We start from the raw sequence: 17,506 nt of genomic DNA on the forward strand, positions 1-17,506 counted from the left end.
CTCCAATTTGAACATTTTTGATGTTTGTCCTTTATTTTATCTGCCAATTTTCCTTTGCAACTTGTCTGGCCTTGTTCTCTTTTCTTTCTTGTATTTCTTCCAGTTTTTCCTTCTAGTCAAGCACTTCTTGCTTTTGAATGTTTCAACTCCTTTTCAATTTCTAGTTGTACTCTCAGACAATTGTGTTCAAAAGTAGCTGGTTGCTTGTTATACATACAGATAGGCTAAGATTCTTGAGTGTGAGAGGCTATTTCAAAGAATCAGAATGATCTGGGGCTTGAATTGATGGTAAGACTCGGTTCCAACAGGTTTTGGCCCTTTTTTGGTTGATGAAATATTCTGACAGCGATGGCATTAGATGTCATAAGGGACAGGACTGGTGTGATGCATCAAATTCCAGAAATACCGTCAGTACCATATAATTTACACCCCACACAAAGTACATGTGCATCAGGGCAACATCTTGATGGAATGGGGACCACAATGCAAGCCCCTTGAGAGTGGCTGTACCAGTTTACTTGGTGTAAATGATCCAGTTTATGGGAGGGAGTGGATTCACTGGCCTTGTGTAGCATGTTCCTCACGATGGCAAGTGATGGAACCTTCTGGTCCTGCTGTTGTCAATGGGATTTCTCACTGACTGCACGCCACACCACCCAGAAACCCATGGTAGGAGTGCGCTGTCAGCGGGATCAGAAGATCTAGCTGATGTGAACAGCCAGAAATCTCAACCAATATATGTCTGGTTACAGAGTGGGCTTGTAGAAGTCTCAAGTCCAGGATATCCTGTGAAGGATATTTACCATATTTCCATGAAACAGTGTTAATGTAATACATGAGGAGCAGATGCTGGCAGGGTAGGAGTTACATCAGGTATGTATACAAGTTTGGATATCAGAGTTATTCTAATGCAGTAGTAGTCTTCCCATGCGAAGGAAAATGTCACTGTTAAAGAATGTTCCTGTGTCTCTTGAAAGGCACTTGTAGATTGTCAACTGCATGTTTGATCTCAAGACAAAACTCCACAAAAACTCCTTTTTTGTATTGTTCATTGAGTTTGAAGTGCCTAAAAATAAGGACATATTTACTGTTTGGTTTCTAGGTAGAATATTACTGTAGTAGAATTTGGATTGTAAGTATTATATGCTAAGAGTGCCAATTATTCCAAGGAAATTCAGGTAATTTTGGGTTTCAGCAACATTGGTGCTACTGATCTGCAGTAACTCAGTAAACTGACTTTTCTATACCCCATGAGTGAAACATATTAGAATTAATTAGCAATCTCAATGTGCAGTACCATATGGAGTAATGATCTAAGTAAGGATCAATGCTGACCCAAGGAGAAATTTGGAATCTTGATTTGGGGGAGAAGAGTCAAAGGGAAGGGAAGAGTAGCATGCACAACAGCTGTCTCCCACCCATAGCCTGCCAGAGGTTCACAATGACAAATACACTCATAAACCGCCTATTGAAATGCGTCACCGCTGGAGGATACCAGAAGGTGTGATCCTGCCATTGCCATTGGAAATGTTGCCTGCAGATCTTTGGGGCTAATGCTGACAAGGAGAGAAGAGGAAAACATAATTTTAAGAAATCCTGTGACCTGCAATCAAAAAATAAAAACTAAATAACAAATAATGTCTGTTTGATAACAGTTAATTATACTGAAACGCATTAGACTAAAAGCAGCTTCTAACTTAGACAGCCTATGACTCCTGAACTGACTTAAAGCCATAGTATAGAGTAGACTTTGCATTAAGCAAATTTTAGCATGTACTGTATGTGTGGGAATTCCCTGACAATATGACAATCTTTTTGCAACTGGTATATAGGTGTGTAACACATCCACTTATAATAACAATAAATTGTATTTACATTGCACCTTTAACACTGCAAAATGTCTCAAGGTACTTCACAGGAGTGTTATCAAATTGAATTTGGCAAAGCACTGTAGCTAAGATTTAAATATGTAATACCATCAGTTCTCCAAACCAGAAATATAACAGGTGTTTGCAGAGGGAGGCAATCAGTTAACCTCTGAATTCAGTCTAACAGCTGATGTTGCTCCCAGGGTCTCCCATTAGACCTGTGTATTTAAAATTCTAATTATAAAACTATTTATCTGTTATTTATCAGTGAAATTATGCTGAGGATCAGGTTATAAGCACTATTAAGATAGTAAATGACATCATGGAAACTAGACATATGTCTTCTTCTCTCACACGACCTTGGTTAAAATTAGCAGCATTGATTTCAAGCTAGATAGGAAAGCAACTGGGGTTTCTGCCTTGTCGGTGAAAGGATAACAGGGTCTTAGAAAAAAATGCACTTCAGAATATTAAACTGTACAGTGATGAGATGCCATCCACTCCTGTCACATTTTTAATATGTAACAGCTGTTTACGCTGCATTAAATAGACTCATGTTCTACAGAATGGAGAAATGGCATTTCTCCCAACAGTCCACAAGAGCTTCCTCCTCTGTCTTATTATCTAACCTAAAAGCATATCCTGCTATTCCTTTCTTCCTCATGTGTTTATCTAGCTTCCCCTTAAGTGCTTCTAGGCTATTTTCCTCAACTACTCCTTGTTATGTATTCCAAATTCACACCACTCCTTGAGTAAAGAAATTTCTCCTGAGTTTTCTGCTGCATTTATTAGTGGATATCTAATATCTATTACCCCTAGTTTTGGACATCCTCACAAATAGAAACAATGTGCAGAATTTTACTGTCCTGCTTGTGTCGTGAATTATAGTGCGCAGGACATAGACCATTGCAAAGGTCCGTTGACCTCAGGTGGGATTTTCTGGCTTTGGACTGGAAAAAAACCACCCAATTTCTCAATGCTTACTTTATCAAACCTTGCTTACAGGTCTCCATCAGATCACCCTTGAGCCTTTTCTTTTCCAGACAAAATATCAAACTCTTTAGTCTTTCCTGATAAATATATCCCCTCAATTTTGATATCATCCCTGTGAATATTTTTCACAGTTCCTCTAGTGCTTCTTGGTAAGCAAAGGCACGGGAAGAAGCCATTCAATGAGTGGTTACTATTGTTGACGAGGAAATCCATAAGCTCCTGACATACTTGTTTTGATTTGATTTGATTTATTATAGTCACAGGCATTTACATAGAGTGAAAAATATTGTTTTTTGCAAGCTATACAGACAAAACATACCATTGACAGACAAGGAAATGAGAGAGTGCAGAACGTAGTGTAATAGTCATAGTCATAGTGTAGAGAAAGATCAACTTAATGCATTCAAGTCTGACAGCTTCAGGGAAGAAGCTGTTCTTCAGTTGGTTGGCACGTGACCTCAGACTTTTGTATCTTTTTCCCGAAGGAAGAAGGTGGAAGAGAGAATATCCGTGATGCATAGGGTCCTTAATTATGCTGGTTGCTTTGCTGAGGCAGTGGGAAGTGTAGACAAAATCAATGGATGGGAGGCTGTCTTGTGTGATGGATTGGGCTACATTCACAACCTTTTGCAGTTCCTTGTGGTCTTGGGAAGGGCAGGAACCATATCAAGTTGTGATACAACCAGAAAGAATGCTTTCTACGGTATCTGTAAAAGTTGGTGAGAGTTGTAGCTGACATGCCAAATTTTCGGAGTCTTCTAAGAAAATAGAGGCATTGATGGGCTTTCTTCGCTATAGTGTCGGCATGGGGAAACCAGGACAGGTTGTTGGTGATCTGGACACCTAAAAACTTGAAGCTCTCAATCCTTTCTACTTCATCCCCATTGATGTAGACAGGGGCATGTTCTCCTGTACATTCCCTGAAGATGATGACAATCTTCTTCATTTTGTTAACATTGAAGGAGAGGTTATTGTTGCCGCACCAGTTCACCAGATTCTCTATCTCATTCCTGTATTCTGTCTCATCATTGTTTGAGATCCAACCCACTAAGTTGGTGTCGTCAGCAAACTTGAAAATCAAATTGAAGGGGAATTTGACCGCACAGTCATAGATGTATAAGGAGTACAGTAGGGGGCTGAGAACACAGCCTTGTGGGGCACCGGTGTCGAGGATGATCATGGAGGAGGTTGTTGTTGCCTATCCTTACTGATTGCGATCTGTGCGTTAGGAAGTTCAGAATCCAGTCGCAGAGGGAGGTACTGAGGCCCAGGCCATGGAGTTTGGAGATGAGTTTCTTGGGAATAATAGTGTTGAAGGCTGAACTGTAGTCAATAAATAGGAGTCTGACATGGGTGTGTTTGTTATTTAGGTGTTCCAAGGTTGAGTGCAGGGTCAGGGAAATGGTGTGGACCTGTTGCGGTGGTAGGCAAACTGTAATGGATGCAGGTAGTCCAGGAGGCTGGAATTGATTTGTGCCCTGACTAACCTTTCAAAGCACTTCATAATGATGGATGTCAGAGCCACCGACACACTGCTTGGTTTTTCTTAGGTACTGGAATGATGGTCGTCGTCTTGAAGCAGATAGGGACCTCAGATTGTTGTAGAGAGAGGTTGAAGAATGTCTGTGAATACCTCCACCAGGCTGATCCACGAAGATCTGAGTGCATGTCCGAGTACCCCATTTAGACCAGCTGCTTTCCATGGGTTGACCTTCAAGAAAGCTGCTTTGATATTTGCAGTGCTGACCCAGATATAGGTTCTTCCAGGACTTCCAGGGTGGAGGGCATGCTTTCGCTTGACCTCTTGCTCAAAAGGGGTGTAGAATGCATTGAGCTCATCAGGGAGTGGTGCGTTGGAGCTGTTGATTTTACATGCTTTCATCTTGTAGCCTATGTCTTGCAGACCTTGCCATGATCGGCGGGGGTCGGTGTGGCTAGCCTGGGACTATAGTTTGGTCCTTGGTATTGTCTTTTTGTATCTTTGATAGATCTCCTTAGATTGTATCTGGCTTTCTTATATAGGTCAGTGTTGCCTGACTTGAACACCTCAGACCTGGACCTGTTGCTACGAGGTGAAGATGGAGATGGGGTAAGGGATTTAAGGAGGCAAGTGGTTAAACCAATTGCAAGTCCTAGCCATTTAGACCTGGGTGCAATCAAATATTTTAACAAATACTGGGAAATGATTTAAATTTTGAGCTTTGAGGATGAGAATTCCTCTAATGAATCTAATGCTGTCTTTAATTGAGAATTGCTGTAACAAGTTTTGTAACTGCATTAATTAAAATGATGCAAAGTTCCGAAGTAACTTTCTCAGGCTTTGATTTTTAAAGGCATTTGTACATTCCCAGTTTCAGAGGCAGTGGGCTAATTTTCCTGTTTGCCCCGCAAGCCTGATTTCGGGCTGATTGGGGCAGCACGATGGCACAGTAGTTAGCATTGCTGCCCCTCAGTGCCAGGGACCTGGCTTCAATTCGTGTGGAATTTGCACATTTTCCCATGAGTGGGTTTCCTACGGGTGCTCCAGTTTTCTCCCACTGTCCAAGGATGTCACTTTAGGTGGACTGGCCATGCTAAATTGCCCCTTAGTGTTCCAAGATATGTAGGTTAGATGGATGGTGAATGGGTAGGGTTACGGGGATAGGGTGGGAGGAAGGGGCTGTGCAAGATACTCTGTCAGAGAGTAGTGTATACTCGGTGCAGACTGGAAGGGCTAAATGGCCCCTTCTGTACTGTAGGGGTTCTATGATTCTATGATTTCTGGCTCATAAGCCTGGAAGTACACGAGCAGGGACGTCAGGCATGATCTTCTTTCAGGAGGCCAATTAAGAAGCTGCCTCTACAGATACCATCCAATTAGTGATGACAGGCAACTTGAGGATGAAGGGGGCCAGTTTGAGCACTGGAAATGAAGGATGGCCACTAGGCACTTTGATTACTGTGTGCTGATGAGATGAATGGAAAAGAACAGAGTTGCATTTTTTCCTTTATGGTGACCACTGCATCTGAAACTCATGGCACTCCAACATCTTCCTCTTACGTGCTTTGAGTGGACAAACTGCAGACACAGCAGGGGCCCTGTGCACTGGTGTCAACATTTCAGTCTTCCAAAAATATCTGTTAATTGGCTCAAATTTCCCTAATTGGATTTTGGCTGTTGACAGACCACTTGCCGTTGCTGTCTTGAAGTCACTAACAGTAGAAGTGCGAGGAGGCTGGAACATGTCAGGGAGAGCTAACCCAATGGATTTTTTTGTCATTTTTTTTCATCTGCTCAACCTTCACGCTTGGCTCTAAGATGATGGGAACATTCCTTCAATTGAGTAGAATTTTAACCTAGAGCATTGCATATGTTAGGGTGTGGCTGAAGTGTTAGACTGGCAAAAATGTGAACGTGCCAGGAAACTCTCAAATTCACCAACCTCCATGATTAACTTGATTACGTTAAGCTGTTTGCATGCAGTGGGGAGCATTACAAATATGCTGTTTACCAGTAACACTTGATAACAATTCTCTGTTCAAAGACAAATATGGAGAAATTGCGTGGGATCACAAAATATAAGCATAAACCTGCTACCTCACTACCTGACAAGAATTTACCCCCAACTGTCCCTGAGGGGACCATTGCTGCTCATTCCTTTCCTCTGACCAGATGTAAATAGAAGCTGGAGGGTTATTTGGTCCTGGGGTGACAGCACATCCCCTCTGTCACACATTGCAATATGGAGCATGGTGATATGCCCTGAGAAGTGGCTACAAATACACAAACAGAGAGGGCAGGCTTGGACTGACCTTCTGTTCCTGCAAATGACCCCAGAGACATAACTGCTGAAGCCCTGAGTATCGGCTGAGATTTTCAGTGAGAGGTTGGTGTTCAGAGTTCCTTATCCCTCTGGTGCTGCACTTGTATCCCTGGTTGCAGCACCAGTAGGATTTTCTTGCTGGCTCTAGTGGACTGTATTTTGGCAGTGAGAATCCCACCATGTGCACACCATGTAATTTTCTAATGAATGAAAATGGATTGAAGCTAAGGCAGATAGAAATATCACTTCTCCAAAACTTCACACAAAAGGCAAATAAAAAGACTATTGTGTTTAGTTAAGACAAGATAGAATTTTTTTCCCTAGAAATCTCTTTGGTGTAATGTTACTGTTGATACAGGCTAGCAGTTTATAAATAACTGTAATCTCCGTCATCATTTCCCTCATGGTCTGTGTTCCTAAGCCCTTTTGCATACTTGACATTTAATCCATACTGTGGTTTTGTATGCCCTATAGATAGGGGTTCAATGACAAGACAACAGAAGTCCTAGAACAGGAAAGTAAATGACCATTTTATTGTATTTTTAACTAATCTAAAAGCAATAGACATGGTGAAAGGCCTGATAAGGATCCAGACAAGGAGGACTGTTCACCTTCGGATGGTGAATTACTGCTGCAGTGGTGTATGTGTTCGATTATTGAAACATGGGCCAAAGATCGTAGCCAAAGGAATCGGTAACATCTTCCTTCAATAATAAATCTCTTGCTGTATGAATAATTTTTGAGTCACTGATCCTAATTGATAGATTTGTTTTTGGGAAATTTTCCAGGTTAATAGGCTAATTTATTTGATTCACTTTTGTGAAATAATTGTATATTTGAATTTAAATTGTGCTTTGGAGTCAAAAATGTGTGTAACTTGTATCACATTTTAATAATCTTAAGTCTTAATGCTGCATTTAAGATGATAAATACACAATCAGCTCCAATGTAAAAGGCATGAGCAACAAATATTGATGCCATTTTACAAAAAAAACCTATTAGAAATATAAATGAGTTATGGTTACCACTTTCTCCCTGACAGAGATTTTAGTCTCAGAGAAAAATGAATGAATGAAGTGACTTATAGGAATTATGCTCTAGTTGTGACACTTTCTCAAATTGGCATAGTGGATTTTTTTTCAGTTATAGCAAAAGGTGATTATTGCAACTGCATTTAAATTGACAAGATATTGTTTGAAGCCAGTGAACCAGTGAATTATCATAGATGTATTAACTAATTTTTAAAAATTTATTCATTTGTGGGGAATAGGCATTGTTGCCCAAACTTTGTCACTCTTGAATTGAATGGCTTGCTATAGGCTATTTCAGGGGGCAATTGGGAGTCAACCAGGTTGCTGTGGCTCTGGAGTCACATGTGGACCAGACCAGGTAAGGGTGGTAGGTTTCCTTTCCTAAAGGATATTGTAAGCCAAATGGGTTTTTCCAGCAGTTAACAATAGATTCATACTTCCAGATATTTCCTATTGAATTTAAATTCCATCATCTACTGTAAGCAGGATTTGAACCTGTGTCGCCAGAACATTAGCTGAGTTTCAGGATTGATAGTCTAGCAATAATACCACTAAGCCATTGCCTCCCCTAGCACAGAAGTTGATTTAATTCATTGTAACTGTGTTGATACTTCGGTAGAGCCATCTAATTACTCAACTTCCATATCCTTTCCCCTTAATCCTGTAATTTTTCCCCTTCATGTACTTATCTAATTTCTTTATGAATGTGACCATTGAATCCGCTTACATCCTTTTCAGGCAATGCATTTCTGATCACAGCAACTCATGTTTTCTCATATTGCCTCTGGTTCTCGTGCCAATCACTTTAAATCTACGTTCCCTGGTTCCTGACCCTTGTGTCTGTCAAAATTATTCGTAATTTTGAACACCTCTGTCAAATCTCTTGTCCCCTCTGTTCTAAGGAGAACAAACCCGGTTTCCTGCAGTCGCACCGCATCAATTAAATTTCTTCTCCCAAATAAAATTACAGTCAATCTTTTTTCCACTCTCTCCAAGACCATAACATCTTTCCTAAAGTATAGCCAGAATTCAACACAGTACTTCAGTTGATACTGTTGTGGATACTAATCATTGAAAAAAATGCACTAAATAGTGAAAGTGGTTCATGGCAATATACTTGTGCGGGCGGCAAAATGTTAGCATGAATGCCATTCATATAATTTTTATTTTAGATGTACCATATTTAGATTCAGTTGCTTGAAGCCACTGCTGATTGATGCCTGCAATTTGTGTTGTAACTCCAGAAAAAAAATTATACTTATTATTCTCCTGTATGTCCCTGTCAGGCAAGGAGGAAATGGTCGAGCTAGGGAACCGTGGTGCACTAAAAAAGTTGATTCGCTGGTTAAAAGGAAAAAGGAGGCTTATGTCAGGATGAGACTTGAGGGCTCAGGTATTGCACTGGAAAGCTTTAGATTGGCTAGGAGGGAGTTAAAGAGTGAGTTAAGAAGGGCTAAAAGAGGACATGAGAAGACTTTGGCTGATAGGATTAAGGAGAATCCTAAGGCGTTCTATAGATATGTTAAGAACAGAAGATTGGTTAGGGCAAGATTAGGGCCAGTTAGAGACAGCAGTGGGAAGTTATGTGTAGAACTGGAAGAGATTGGAGAGGCATTGAACCAATATTTCTCTTCGGTATTCACGCAGGGAGACATAAATGTAGCTATGGAGAACACTGGGTTACAGGGTTGTAAACTGAATAGTATTGCAGTTGATAAGGAGGATGTGCTAGATATTCTTGAGGGTTTGAAAATAGATAAGTCCCCTAGGCCGGACGGGATTTACCCTAGGATTCTCTGGGAGGCAAGAGAGGCGATTGCAGAGCCTCTGGCTCTGATCTTCAGGTCGTCGTTGGTCACAGGTATAGTGCCAGAAGATTGGAGGATAGCGAATGTTGTCCCATTGTTTAAGAAGGGGAACAGAGACTTCCCTGGGAATTGTAGACCGGTGAGTCTTACTTCTGTTGTGGGCAAGGTTTCAGAAAAAATTATTAGCGATAGGATTTATAGTTATTTAGAGAGTAATGAATTGATTGGAGATAGTCAGCATGGTTTTGTGGAGGGTAGGTCGTGCCTTACTAACCTTACTGAGTTTTTTGAGAAAGTGACCAAAGAGGTGGATGGGGGTAAGGCAGTTGACGTGGTATATATGGACTTTAGTAAGGCGTTTGATAAGGTTCACCATGGAAGGCTTCTGCAGAAAATGCAGATGTATGGGATTGAGGGTGATTTAGTTAATTGGATCAGGAATTGGCTAGCAGATAGGAGACAGAGGGCAGTGGTTGATGGTAAGTATTCATCATGGAGTTCGGTTACAAGTGGTGTGCCTCAGGGATCTGTTTTGGGGCCACTGCTGTTTGTAATTTTTATAAATGATCTGGATGAGGGCATAATTGGGTGGATTAGTAAATTTGCTGATGACACCAAAGTCAGAGGTGTGGTAGATAGTGAGGAGGGGTGTCATAGTTTACAGAGAGACTTGGACAAGTTGCAGAGCTGGGCCGAGAGGTGGCGGATGGAGTTTAATGCGGAAAAGTGTGAGGTAATTCACTTTGGCAGGAATAACAGATGTGTAGAGTATAGGGCTAACGGTAGGACTCTGAATAGTGTTGATGAACAGAGGGATCTAGGTGTATGTGTACATAGATCCCTGAAAGTTGGGAATCAAGTAGATAAGGTTGTTAGGAAGGCATATGGTGTCTTGGCGTTTATTGGTAGGGGAATTGAATTTAGGAGCCGCAGCATCATGTTGCAACTGTACAAGACTCTGGTGCGGCCGCACTTGGAGTATTGTGTGCAGTTCTGGTCCCCACATTATAGGAAGGATGTGGAGGCATTGGAGTGGGTGCAGAGGAGGTTTACCAGGATGTTGCCTGGTATGGAGGGGAGGTCCTATGAGGAGAGACTGAGGGATTTGAGGTTGTTTTCGTTAGAAAGAAGGCAGCTAAGAGGGGACCTTATTGAAACATATAAGATGATTAGAGGTTTAGATAGGGTGGACAGTGATAGCCTTTTTCCTCGGATGGAGAAAGCTAGCACAAGGGGGCATAGCTTTAAATTAAGGGGTGGTAGTTATAGGACGGATGTCAGAGGTAGGTTCTTTACCCAAAGGGTGGTGAGGGATTGGAATGCCCTGCCTGCTGCAGTTGTAAATGCGCCTAGTTTGGGGGTGTTTAAGAGATCCGTGGATAGGTTTATGGATGGAAAGGGATTGGTTTAGGTTAGAGGGTCATTGCTTTTTAATTGGTTGGCGCAACATCGTGGGCCGAAGGGCCTGTTCTGCGCTGTTATGTTCTATGTTCTATGATCCGCAACAGAACTTTTTTTTCAGTCCCACATAATTTGTAGTAATAATTCTTCATCTGATTTTTTTCATTTTGTTGTTTGGCTGATGGAATCAGCAAGGCCCAGAGCAGTTAGAAGCTGGCCTCATTGGGTGCTAAACCTTATTGTGTCCTTGCCCTTTTAGTTTCAGTAAGGGAGAAACGCAAACCATCATCATGGCCAGATAACATTCTCTCAAAGAAAATAGAAAATACTGAGTTGAGCTATTGTACTTAGTCTATATAGCACATTGCAATTTGATAATTAGGTTAGTGTTTTGCAGATCACTTGAGAAAAAATATTTAATAGTTAATAAGATGTGGATCAGCAATTTATGAAATAGAGTAAGAATGCATAATAAATAGGAGACAAGTTTTCATCTACAGTCTCACATATTTTCATCAGGGTGGAATAAGGTTGTGAGGGGTCATGATCACCCAGATCTTTGAATGTTCTTGTATTTTTCAGGTGGAGAGCTGTTGACGAATGATCAATCCACATCTGAAGAAGAAAAGGAAAAAGAGCCACAGAATGAGAAAGGAGAGATGGGTGAATCCAAATGTGAAAACGAAGAGGAAAATAGTGAAGAAGTATTAACTATATCAGAACAAGTATATAATCCAAGTGCCAGTGTCTTGCCTACTCCTGTAGAAGATGGTGGTATTGATTTGCTTTTTAATAGTCATCCACTTGGGAACCAGAGGGATGAAGGAGGCTCATATGATGAACAAGATGAAAATGAAACTGCACTCTTGATTGCCAAAGAGGAAGAGTTAAAGGAAGTCAAGCAAGTACTCACCAGCAACTTTGATTTGTTGACAAGCAACAAACATCTGAATGCTATGGCGAAGAGCTTTGTGAATCTCCTTCTGGTGGGCCTGGGCTTGATGCTCTTTGCTTTTCCACTTCTTTTGGTCTTGCTGGAATCCGACATTGATGCTTCATTTTTGAGGGAAATTCGGCAGACGCCTGAGTTTGAGCAGTTTCACAATGAATACTACTGTCCACTTAGACAGTGGCTGGCTTGTAAAGTACACTATATCCTTGACAAGCTAGGCAACTCCTGAAACCACACCAGTGTCCAGTTGGACTAAGAGTAACAATTTGTTAAAACTTCTCTGAGCAAAACTTATTTCTGCTGTTTTTACTGTTTTTATGTTTTGTACCTTTTTAATGTGGTAAGAAGTATTTCAGGAAATTTTATTCATTTTTGAAGTGAAAACTGCTCATGAAATGATTGAATTGTAATATGCAAAGTAATAGGTGTGGCATGAAGGAGTTTATTGAATCATTGGTAAGTTTTTTCTGGTTTACTGTATTTGTGTGTGACTACTTAGTGTTTTGTCTTCATTCTTCCCAAGTTGGATGCAAGATTCCAGAGGGTCTAAGGAGATGAATAATCATTATGGTAATCAACCTTGTTTGTATGTTTGCATAACATATACTTGCTGGGTTACATATGGAAAAATGCATGGTTTTGGAGGGGAAGGGGGCTTAGTATTTGTGCAGATTCCAATAACAAGACACTATTTTGTGTAACTGGAAATTATCCACTAGGTCTACAGGAAGTACCCAGCTCACTGGGGGTAAATTTCCATGGAGGTTCTTCCACTTGTCCAAAGTAACTTGGGGGAAAAGTATGTCAAAATGCTGTAAAAGCTTTGGAAACAATATTCTCACCATTCCATGGAAATTCACCCCCTTTTAGTTAAACTCTTAATGTTCTGAAAGGTATTCAGTTAGGAGGAGACAGTAAAGAGAAAATTAAACTTGAAGAAAGGAGACAAAAGTTGCCAATGTTAGACAAGCTACAAGAAATTGCTGTGTTTGTGCAAGGTGAGATTATGAATCATAAACTGAGAAGGATAACAGGCTCAACTCTTCCATTTCGTAGCATACATTCACTTCGTTTACATAATCAAGCAAACTGAAAGTTTATCACAAGACACTTATTAAATCAGTGATATTGGATTCCACAGGGTTTCAAATAACTGCACATATATTAACAATGATAACATTCACAGCTAAATGTTTTCTAAACCATGGATTAGGGAGGATATTTGTTTGATTTATGTTGATTGCCCTGGCAATCAGCACTGTGGGCAACTACCTACGCGATGTTTATCCGTGATATCAATAAAGAATCAATCTGCGCTGCCTAACTAATCAAGAATTGAAATAACAGCATTACAATTGTGCCAGCCAGCACCACCCCCCCCCCACCAATCTTTGATATTTTCTGCGTATCTGTGTTACCTTAGGTGGCTAGCAATAGTTCAGAATAACGCTGGAAATGTGAGTTTGGTTCCTGTTCCAGCTGAGGCAGACTTAGACCCTGTTCCTTGCCCTGCCTTAGAATAAATGGAAGGCAATGACAAACAACCACTCAAAAAGAACAGCTTAGAACACAGTTCACAATGAACCATCAGTGCACATTGAGCCAAGGACCTGCTTCTGTGTATAAGCTCAAAGTTGAAAACATAGAGCTGCATCCTTTTCACCAAATCAGATAGTCAGACCAATAAATTTAATCAAATTACTTTGCAGTCAAAAGTCAAAAAGAAATATTGCAGGCAATAATATAAAGTAAAATTATATTTGATAAAGATTTTCAAATTACTCCTGAAATATGAATGGAAAAAAACTACTTTTGACAATTGTGTTTAATCAGTTGAAATCATTCCCTGTTTTCAAAAAGTACAGAAAGAAATTTCACAGATAGCCATCTAGATAATATTTGAACTGGGTTCTCTTGGCAAACGTATTAAAGTTATGTTTGGAAGTATCACATATCAGAGAAACTCTAGAATGTTAATTTTATTTCCTTTGCGCCTGGAATGGCGGCATTGCTGGCAACACCAGCATTTGTTGCCCATCCCGATTGTCCTTAAGATTGTGGTGTTGAACTGCTGCAGTCCATGTGTGTTCCTCACAGTGCTGTGAGGAAGTTTCAGGAGTTTAACCCAACAACAGTGATAGAGTGGAGATTCAAATCCAAGTCATAATGATGTGTGTGACTTGAAGGGAAACTTGCAGATGGTGCTATTCCCAAGTATCTGCTGCCCTTGTTCTCTTGCATGGTAAAAGTTGCAAACTTGAGAGATGCTATTGAAGTAGTCTTCAAGTACCTGCAGTGTATTTTGCGGATGGTACATGCTGCAGTCATGGTGTGTCAGTGATGGAGGGAATGAATGTTTAAAGTGATTGGTGGGCGCCAATCAAGTTGGCTGCTTTATCCTGGATGCTGTTGAACGTTGAACCTCTTGAATACTTTTGGAGCTGCATGTAATCAGGCAAATGGGTGTGAGCATTGCACCACACTCCTGACTTGTGCTTTATAAATGGTGGATGGATCTTTGGAGAATCAGAGGTGAGTTACTTGACACATTACCCAGTCTCTGACTTGTTCTTGTAGTATTTATGTGATTGTCCAGTTAAGTTTCTGATTAATGGTGAACCGTCAGGATGTTTCTCGTGGAGGATTCAATGATAGTAATGCCGTTGAATGTCAAGGGGAGTTGGTGAAATTTTCTCTTGTTGGAGACAGTCATTGCCTTGTACTTATGCGGTGGGAGTTACTTGCCAATTATCAGCCAATTTTGTCCTGGTCTTGCTGCATAGGCCATATATGAGAAGAAAGTATCACACTTGGCACAAAATAAGACACAACTCCCCTCCCCACATTTGATTTCAGATGCCAGACAAAGATAGCAGATGTCTCAGGACTTAGAAGTAGGAGTTGCTTTCCTTTCAGTCAGGCATCAATCAGTTTGCTGTTCCTGAAACCTATCCTATCCTTCAAATTATATTTTAAAAAAACAATGCACCATCCTCCTCCTTTGATAACATATGATTGTAGACGCACTTGAAAAAAGTAAAACCTTGATCTGAGTTATTTGGAAATGAGACATTTATATGGACTCATGAATTATGACTGGGAATTTCATGATCTGGTACATGTTTATAGTGCATTTTGCAAAATCAAAAGCTTGTGATTTAATATTTATTTAAATCAGGCTTGTTCAACACCTTTAGGTGGGGGGGCACATTTCTTCAATATTTTCTCACTCCAATGGCTGATGGTCAAAATTTGGTAAGATAAAATTTCATACAACATTAATCATGAAATTCAGAAATTTCAATGTCAAGTCAATAAACTTCAAGAAAGAGTAATTAATAAAAATGCCTATTAAAATATGCCAAGCAGCAGAGTTCATCAATAAAACATTTTTTGTCTTTATGCTTAAGAAACAGAGCTTGAGCTCGAGAGAGAGAGAAATTGACACCCAAGGTCACCAGGGAAGGAGTGGGAAACAAGCCTTTGCTAAGTAGTTGGGTTACACAAACACTTGCACATTCTGTGCTGGCCTCAGCAGAATTCATATGAAAGTAGGCATAGGAAGAGGGTTGTCTCTCAGTCTGGGCTTTCCGCTTTGACTGACCTGCTTTTGGATAGGTTTCCAGGAAGGGGAACAAAGAAGGTTTGCATTTCTGACTCGCTCCAAGTGTCTGGGTTCTCACAGAATCATCCAGACTCTCTCTCTCACCCACAGAGTCTCACCCACAGAGTCTCACCCACAGAGTCTCACCCACAGAGTCTCACCCACAGAGTCTCACCCACAGAGTCTCACCCACAGAGTCTCACCCACAGAGTCTCACCCACAGACTCTCACCCACAGACTCTCACCCACAGACTCTCACCCACAGACTCTCACTATCACTGGCAACACCAGCATTTGTTGCCCATCCCAATTGTCCTTAAGATTGTGGTGTTGAACTGTTGCAGTCCATGTGTGTTCCTCACAGTGCTGTGAGGAAGTTTCAGGAGTTTAACCCAACAACACCCACAGACTCTGTCACACTCACACACACGAAATTCACACACACACACACACACACGCACATATATACACACACCTACATCTCACAACGACACACACACTCTCACACCCATTCACAAATACACACACATGCTCTCTGTCTCTTGCACGCACACACACATACAGGGCTGGGTTTTCCATGTCTCCTGTGGCATATTTTGCACTGGTCTGCCTTTGGTGAGATCTTATGTTTGTGCTGCTGTCATTGGGTTTCCCGTTGTTTGCACCTGTCATGCCAGGGAACCCTCAGCAGGGTGGTCACAGTCAATGGGACTGGAAGATCTCGCCAGCAGGAATGGCCGGCCAATCCATCCACAGACTTATGCGCACACTAGATGGGATTTTCTGTACAACCCGCCACGTGTTTCGTAAGGTGGCCCGCCATTAGCCAGTGACAGGACCTTTTAATCTGGCTGCTGTCAACAGGGTTCTCATTGAAGGTATCCCTATCTGCTGGGAAACTCATGGCGGGGCTGTACCATCAGTGGAATGGGAAGATCCCAGCTGTACGAACAGCTGAAATGTTCTGGTCTGACTCTCCCTCACACACAGATATTGAGCAAGTATGGTGTTCCCACATCCTGGGAGAATTAAAGTGAGGAATGGCTGAACTATGCGGACCAGGAGGATCATGGATGTGATTCCTGTTAATGCTGATTTAACTGATATTCCCAAGGTACTAGAGGGCTGAGAGAACTGACTACTTAAAGGAGAAAACTGGCCTGGGTTAATCTGTCCTTGATGGTTATCCAGTGACCTCCTATTGGAAACTAGCAACAATTTACAGCTGAGGAAAGGATTGTGCATGGTTATGATGCTCCTTTTAAGTAGCTGGTATGTACTGGGAGGGTGCCAGTCACTTAGAGGACTATATCACATCATTAAATCAATCCATACAGACTCTCTCATACCCACTCTCTCTCTCTCTCACACACACACACACACACACACACACACACACACTCTCTCTCTCTCTCTCTGTCTCTCGCATGCACACGAGTCTGGATGACGAAACTTTGGCTCTATTCTCTCGCCACAGAAGCTGTCAGACTTGCTGAGATTTTCCAGCATTTTCTCTATTTGTTTCAGATTCCAGCATCTGCAGTAATTATCTTTTATATTAGTTAGCTCCAGTGATGGCTAGAAAGGGTGGCAACTTTGTCTGAGCCACTGAATCAGATATCAGTTTTATAATTAATTCCCAGAGATTCATGTTCTTACTTCAAACTATGAAAATCAAACAGTAAATCTGAAAAGTGAGAAACTTCATTTATTTTATGAAAGCAACAACTTGCATTTATGTAACAGTTTTAATGTAGGATGAAATCTTACCAAAAAATGACGGTGCGTTGGTTCCAGTGTTAAAAACAGTGCCAGCATGTTTTGAGCCAAATCTTATGCCTCATTAGCGATCACGTTTGTCCACAAGTTTCAAGCCACTCCTACAGTGTGTTTCCTCTGATTTGCCTGCCCTGTAATGACTTAACTGCTGCAAGTACTGGGGAGCTCTGTATAAATGACTCCCTAGCACTTGTTCTACAATGGCTGCAAGAGACGGCAGGCAAGGGGGCCCTCATTGAGATGCTGGATGGACTGGAATAGAGGTGA

General features: G+C 41.2%; 1 protein-coding gene across 2 annotated transcripts in view; it reads left to right on the forward strand.

The window, feature by feature from the left end:
* frmd3 (FERM domain containing 3) overlaps positions 1-13,171 on the forward strand; it is a 186,172-nt gene extending 173,001 nt beyond the window's left edge. For both annotated transcript variants that reach the window (XM_080189680.1, XM_080189681.1), the window contains one exon: positions 11,487-13,171. In XM_080189680.1, the coding sequence (XP_080045806.1) occupies positions 11,487-12,085 (599 nt within the window). In that variant the 3' untranslated portion in view covers positions 12,086-13,171. The remainder of the gene's footprint in view (positions 1-11,486) is intronic.
* The last annotated feature ends 4,335 nt before the right edge of the window (positions 13,172-17,506 follow it).

Source organism: Carcharhinus amblyrhynchos, chromosome 5 (genome assembly GCF_965287045.1).
Source record: "Carcharhinus amblyrhynchos chromosome 5, sCarAmb.v2.hapA, whole genome shotgun sequence".
Taxonomy (NCBI): domain Eukaryota; kingdom Metazoa; phylum Chordata; class Chondrichthyes; order Carcharhiniformes; family Carcharhinidae; genus Carcharhinus; species Carcharhinus amblyrhynchos.